The sequence below is a fragment of the Thermobia domestica genome, unplaced genomic scaffold (genome assembly GCF_964235325.1).
Source record: "Thermobia domestica unplaced genomic scaffold, izTheDome1.hap1.1 HAP1_SCAFFOLD_1093, whole genome shotgun sequence".
In the NCBI taxonomy this organism is placed as follows: Eukaryota; Metazoa; Arthropoda; class Insecta; order Zygentoma; family Lepismatidae; genus Thermobia; species Thermobia domestica.
Window position 1 is genome coordinate 26,249 of NW_027656803.1, and position 7,751 is coordinate 33,999.

The 7,751-nt window shown below is 35.9% G+C and overlaps 1 protein-coding gene across 1 annotated transcript in view; it reads left to right on the top strand.

Moving 5' to 3' along the window:
• Positions 1-7,228, top strand: part of LOC145677608 (sodium-dependent serotonin transporter-like) — a gene marked incomplete at its 3' end in the record, with an annotated part of 28,461 nt that extends 21,233 nt beyond the window's left edge. Inside the window, exon 3 of the mRNA XM_081748059.1 lies at positions 7,085-7,228. Coding sequence (XP_081604185.1) covers positions 7,085-7,228 — 144 coding nt within the window. The remainder of the gene's footprint in view (positions 1-7,084) is intronic.
• Positions 7,229-7,751: the final 523 nt, after the last annotated feature.

Here is a 7,751-nt window from a genome sequence, read left to right on the forward strand (position 1 = left end):
TTCACATGTTTTATGAATCAGCATCTCTCTGCCCCCCATTGCATCACTACGTATCTTGATATAGTTCAAGATTAAACTTAGTTTTCCTTCGTAAGTAGTCACTGTACAATGATGACTTTTATTACCTTTCTCATTTATAAGATGCTTAAATTTCATATAATTCTATCAATTTCTCAATAAATTTTGTAAGTTTGTAGAGACTACTTGCAGAACTTCAACCCCAATTCACTACAAGTATACTTTGTATGTAGCCATTGAAACTAAGGTATAAAAAGGAAACTGACGGATACTGTCTTCTACTGTTTAAACACCCACAGGAGTTTTCCAATGAAGGCCAAAAGACCGCCACACGAGCGAAGTCACGAATATGCACAGCTAGATGCACACAATAATTATGGATCTGATGGCAATAGTGGTTTAATCAACATCTATTTCTCTAGATCCACTACATAAATAAAAATTTTTAAAAATTTAAAATAATCTCAACAATTAGTAGGTACAAATCTACAGTGCAGCGTAGAACTTGAGCGTTTCGTTGTATTAGCTACCAAATACAAGCTCTGTAAAATAAATTTCAGAATAGAATAGAAAAATTTGAGAAACATGTGTTTTTAAAGTTTAAATTGTTGCTTAGACCACTATTGCACGTAGTTCCATAATTCTTGTAAAACAGTTAGTATTGACTCACACTGCATCACTGTATTAACTACAATAAATACATTTAACGCTGCAGTGGGTGAGTACGCAAATCTAATATATATCTAATCTAATATGGCACCTAATATTATAGGTCTACTAGAAAGCAAATAAATCGACACATATTTTTTGTTTCTTTCTGAAAATAGGTTAAGGGAGGCAAAGGGCCCATTTTCAAAAAGGGTCCCCTTGATTAAAAGGGCCACATTAAAGAAACGAAACTTTGCCGATGGAAAGATGACTTCAAAGTAGGAAATACGAGTTTTATAATTTTACCGAGAAAAGGGATACAAGGGCAATGGCCCCTTCGAAATGACAAAGGACCCTGCACAATCCTTACGGAAGTTGGATTTTTGTAGAATTGCTTGAAGCCATGATATGTTGTAGATATGGTGTTCTGAGAAAAATTCTCAAGGGGCACAACCACAAATCACTGACCGTTAGGCCAATACAGGACCACTTTTTTAAAAACAGACACAGATAACGACATTCCGGATTTCGGTAAAAATGACTGAAATCGTGATATATTGTATATATTGTGATCTTGACAAAAAGTTTTAATGAGCATAATCACTAACCACTGATCGTTTGGCCACTATGAGGCCACTTTTCTGAAAACAGCAGAAGATAGTGATATTTTGGATTTCGATGAAAATAACAAACTGTGATATGTTGTAGATGTTGTGATCCTGAGAAAAAGTCTCAATAAGCACCAGGGCCACTTTTTGAAAACAGCCGAAGATCACGACATTCCAGATTTCGGTAAAAATGACTGAAACCGTCATATGTTGTAGATTTTAGGACCTTTAGAAAAAGTCTAAATGGACGCAATCACCAATCAGTGACCATTTGGCAACTACGGGGCCACATTTTATTTAAACAGCAGAAAGTAAGGACACTGGAATTTTGACACAATTGCATGAAACCCTGAAAAGTCGTATCCCACAACCCGGTAAAGGGATGGGGAGAGTAACGGCCGGTATCATTTAAACATAGACAACATTAAGATGTTCATCTAAAGGGACAAAGGAAAACCCTGGAAAGCCCTAGATAATTTTTCTCAGGATCATGACATCTACAACATATCACAGTTTCATTCATTTACACCGAAATCGAAAATATCGTTACACCCGACTGTTTTACAAAATCTGGACTGCCATATTTCGAAGGTTGTCTCCATTAAGACTTTTTCTCATGATGAGATCTTCAACATATCTTAGTTTTACTTGAACCTTACCGAAATCCAGAACATCGTTATACTCAGCTGTTTTCAAGAAAGTAGCCCTGTAGTGACCAAATGATTAGTGATTTGTGGTTGTGACCTTTAGTGATGAGCGCAAAAGTCTTGGTCTTGCAGTTTTTGCAAGAGTCTTGCATGCAAGACCAAGACCAAGACCAGGGAGTGCAAGACCAAGACTAAGACCAAGACCGTACCTGCAAGAGCAAGACCAAGATTTTGCGCAAGAGTCTTGCACAAATACCGACACTACTTGAATATTTAATATAGAATGTAAAAAAGAAGGAGATGGATTTCTTGGCTTCAGTAAAAATGTTGCTGGAGTGAATGTGTTCCCAGTAGTTTATGCAATCCGTGTGAGTCGATCTGTCCCTGTAACATATAACTACAGTATGTCGTTTTCTGAATTAGGTATTTGCGTATTCTGCAGATATTGCTCGTTTTCGAGCCACACAGGTGTCATCTTGCGCCATGTGAGCTTTTTTGATGGACAAACACTGTGTACGTGGATTTTCTGAGTGTTTTTCTGTTTCCTCCTACTTTCTTCATTCCACATTTAAGTTATTTCTCTTCATTACCGTCTCCCTTACCCTTGATGCATAATCGTGGGACGTTAAACTAGATACTTCATTTCATTTCAAAGCATATTAGTGGTGTTCTTCTTCCAAAACTAAAGAGAAATGTAGTATTAAACATCGATAATACCATACACCATAGGTGTCGACTACATGGGTATGGCCTTGGCTCCGAGACTCGAGCATCCGTTGGAAATTTTTAATGTGTTCTCATAAAATTAATATCGAAATAACATTTTCATGACATTGACAAGAACTTAGTACATGTAATCGCAAGTTTGATTTCATGGACGGATGCTTGTACGTTGAATAATTTAGCCTCCTCAGGTATGCGGCACATCGAAGATTAAGTGATATAATATTATATACTACAGTAAATCTATATTATAAAATTGAAAGTATTTTTGTGACTACTAATCGCTTGAACCACCCGAATGATCTCGATGAAATTTTCAACATAGATACGGTTTGGGCCTGGGAGTCTTTTCACCATTTCACTTTCACGGTAAAACTTAGGGTACGGGAGAAGGGGGAGTTATAATAAATAACTCTTGAACCAAACGACCAATCTCGATCAATTTTTAACATAGGTGAGGTTCAAGCCTGGAGTGTTATCTGTCAGTTTACTTTGACGGAGCAACGAAGGGGAGGAGGAGGAGGGGGAGATGTATAAAATCAATATGAACAAAATTAAAAATGACTAAGTTTGTAACTTAATAACTCTTGAACCGATCTCAATCAAATTTTTAACATGTATGAGGTTCGGTCCTGCAAAGATTTTTTTTTACAGTTGGTTGCATTTTCATGGTAGAACGTAGGGGAAGATGATGTGAGGGGTATATATATATATATATATATATATATATATATATATATACCCCCTCACATCATATATATAAAATAAAACGTTTGAACCACCCGACCGAACTCGATCTCGTTTTCAACATAGATGAGGATGGGACCTGAGATGGTTTCTGTCATATCACTTTAACGGTGCAGTTTAGGGGAGGGAGAGAGGAAAGATATTTTAAAATGATCGAAAATGGCCGAAATTGGAATCTATAGTTTTGGGGGTCGCTGAGTTAAACAGTGACACTTTCGATGCTATTTAAAATCAAATTGAGCCCCGTAACTTAGCGGAGGGAAGGAGAGAGATATAAAAATGATCGAAAATGACGAATATTCGTGTCGAATCCATAGTTTTCGAGGTCACTCAGTTGAATACTGACTTTCCGATACCGTTTACAACCAAATTCAGCCTCGTAACTTGGGAATAGGGAGATGCATAATAATGGTAAAAATGATCAAATATTAGTGTCAAATCCATAGTTTTCGGCGTCGCTAACGTGAACACTGATACTTCCTGTCCTGTTTAAATGCAAATTCAGCACCGCAACCTGGGGAGGAAGGAGATTTATAAAAATTATCGAAAATGACTATTATTAATGTCGAACTCATGGTTATCGAGGTCATTGGGATGAACAATGACACTTCCGATGCCGTACCTCGCAACATGGGGGGAGGATATATATAAGTTTATTGATAATTACCGATATTAGTGCCGAATCTATAGTTTTTGGTGTCTCTGAGACAAACAGTGACACTTCTGATGCCATTTAAATCCAAATTCAGCCCCGCAACTTGGGGTGAAGGAGGGGAGAGAAATATAAAAATAATCGAAAATGATTGATATCAGACAGCGCTTTACTAATAGTGAAAAGTAACTGACTAACGAAATATATTACTATTTTGTTTAGTTTAACCCAACGAAGTAGGTAATTGATGCTAGTAATCCATATTCACAAGTGAGCCTTCAAATAACTGGGAGTTTGATGCTATTATTTTGTATTCTAATACAGGTCGAAAATATTTATAGAAATTGAGTTTATACAAGACATAGACAGTTGAGTTATTTTTAGTTTTCACTCAAATTATTCTAAAATATTAGAGGTTTGATTATAATAATTATTATTTTAATTTTTTCTCTTTTTTCGTCAACGTTTCTAAACATGTCATTATCATCATCATAGCTATTCTGTCATTATTGGCAGGTTACTTGCTGCAACTGAGAAGGTTCGACGTGCGGTGCTCCTCAGCTAGTCTCTTCGTCTTGACGCGTGACGTAGCAATTTTCTGTTTTAATACTTTCCTTCAACTACAGTCTCCTTCGCTCCCTAACTCTCTTTCCTTCCACAATACCCTGTAGCACATCCCTCATAATACAGTTCCTCCTCAGCCAATATTCTAACCAGTTCCTCTTCCTCCTCTTAACAATATCTAAAATTCTTCTTTGTTTCCGCTACTGCTAATATTTCTAACACCTTCTCATTCCTTTTACGTTCAACACAGCTAATTCTCTCCTTTTTCTCCATGCCCACATTTCGAAAGTCTGTAGTTTTTTTTAAGTCGCTTTTGCGTAATGTCCATGTTTATGTCCCATAGAGTACATATTGGAATCAGTAAAAGAAAATCTCAATATTTAATTGGAAGTTTGTTTAATACAAGGATTAGCTAATCGTGGTTGAAAAAAAAAAATCTGACGTCTTTAGAGTGTAAAACTAATTTTGCAATTCATGGTATTTCAATAGTCTGTACCGTCTTGATTTTCTTTCATGCGTCTCAAGGGTATCTTCCTCAGTTTGGGAACCAATGGAGTGTTGGATCTGTTAAAAAATATAAACAGATTGCGAAACGTTGTGATTTAGGCATGTAAGTAGTGAAGCGTGGGCACCCATTAAAAAAATAAAGGTAATCACCTATGTTGTACACTATTATCATACTTACACCAAGTTAACTATAATACATTTAGAAACATACATTGTATTTCCGTTACTATTGGCACAATGTAGAATTTATTATCCCTTATATCCAGAGTAAAATTTACTTATGAAAAGCTTGAGATTTCTTAAATGCAAGACTTGCAAGACTCTTGCATGCAAGGCCAAGACCAAGACTGGATGTGCAAGACCAAGACCAAGACCAAGGATTCCAGTGCAATACCAAGACCAAGACTTGATGTGCAAGACCAAGACCAAGACCGCCCCGGTCTTGGTCTTGGTCTTGCATTTGCTCATCACTAGTGACCTTTAACACTTTATCTCAGGATGACGATATCTACAACATACGTATTACGGTTTCTGACATTTTGACCGATATCCAGAATATCAGTATCTTCGATTCGGCTGCTTTCAAAAAAGTAACCTCGTAGTGGCCAAACGGTCAGTAATTAGTGGTTGTGCCAATTAAGATCTTTTCTCAGGGTCACAATATCTATAACATCAGAGTTTCAGTTATTTTCACTGAAATCCAGAACATCACTATCTTCAGTTGCTTAAAAAAAAAATCAAAGTGGCCTCATAGTGGCCAAACAGTTAGTGAGTAGTAGTTTGCTCATTAAAACTTTTCCTCTGGATCAAAATATCTACAACATATCATGGTTTCAAGCAATTCTACCAAAATACAGAATAAGGTTACCTTCTGCTGTTTTAAAAACTGTGGCTCTGTAGTGGTCAAATGGTCAGTGATTGGCGGTTGTGCTTATTCAGATTTTTTCTCAGGATCACATCTACAACATATCACAGTTTGAGTTTTTTTTCATTTAAATCCAGAATATCACTATCTTCGGCTGTTTTCAAAAGAGTGGAACTGTAGTGGCCAAACAATTAGTGATTGGCGGTTATGCTCATTAAGACTTTTTCTCAGGACCACAATATCTACAACATATCTCGGTTTTAGCCATTTATACTGAAATCAAGAATTTTGTTAACTTTGGCTGTTTTCAAAAAAGTGGCCCTGTAGTATCCAAACTGTAAGTGATTTGTGGTTCTTCCCCTTGAGACTTTTTCTCAGAACACCATATCTATAACATATCACGGTTTGAAGCAATTCCACCGAAATCCAATTTCCGTAAGAATTGAGCAAAGTCCTCTTTCATTTCGAAGGAGAACATTGTCCCCTACAATCCTTTTTTCGAAAAAAACGACAAGACCCGTATTTCCTACTTTGAAGTCATCTTTGTATCGGCAGAGTTTCGTTTATTTAATGTGGCCCTCTTAATCAAGGGGACCCATTTTTGAAAAGAGGCCCTTCCCCCCCTAAACCTATTTTTCGAAAGAAACAAAACATACGTGTCGATTTATTTTCTTTCTAATATAATATTAGGTGTCAAGTTTGAAGAAAATCGGATGAGGAGAAACTCTTGTGGATCCTTTTCACTTTCACTTTTTGGACTTAACGGGTTTTTGCCCCAAAGTCTTCAATTGTCTCTTCTTGTCCCCTTCTGCTGGCGCCCATGACTTACAGTATAAATAATTATTACATGCTAGACAAATTATAGCTTGCCTGTATATTCGGTACTCTTTCGGAGAGTTAGTTGACATTTAAAACTGATCTGCAAGACAGCCAAAAATAATGATGTTTGATTTCTGTTATTATAGAGATATAAGAACAATCACTAGCTTTAAAATTAGAAAGTGAATCACTATAAGAAATACTGACATTAATTCATTTCGCAATTATGTTTGCTACTTAGTTTCAAAAATAAAATACTGTATTTCATAATTTTATTAACTTTCAGGTCTTGGCTATTCCATGGTCTTGGTCATGTTCTTTATAAGTTCGTACTATAACATGATAGCGACGTGGGCAATAGATTTTATGATACCTGCATTCAGTTACTGGGTTGACTGGTTGCAATGTGATGCTGAATTTAACACTGCTAGTAAGAATTACAGAGAAGTATTATAGTTAAGTAGTATTTTTATATGTATGAAATACTGTAATTACAACGAAAATACCTGCGTATTACATTTATAGCATTAGAAGATTGTAAGGACGAGTTACCCTCATGGAATTTATTTAAAGATTAAAATATATAAATAATTAATGCCGATAAAAATATGAACCAGTGGCGGGTCGTGAAGTTTGAAAGGATAGGACACATAACAAATATCTACATTTTAGGATGATACCTCATTTAAGCAAAGATATCTGCTGTTTTCATTACTAATCTTCTGATTTTGGCCATAACAAATTCAAGTAGACATGCTTAATTAACTTCGGAACAAATTTGCTGCGCTTTATTCCAATTACATTATTACCATAGAATTTGGCCTCTCGTTCTTTATGAAATTGAGTAATAATACTTTTATTATAGTGTGCGTAGGGAAAGATAGTTTGTCTTTCTTAGTCCTTTCTAACTCATCTTTCAAAACATTAACAAAGGTTGCAGTATATGCTAGAGT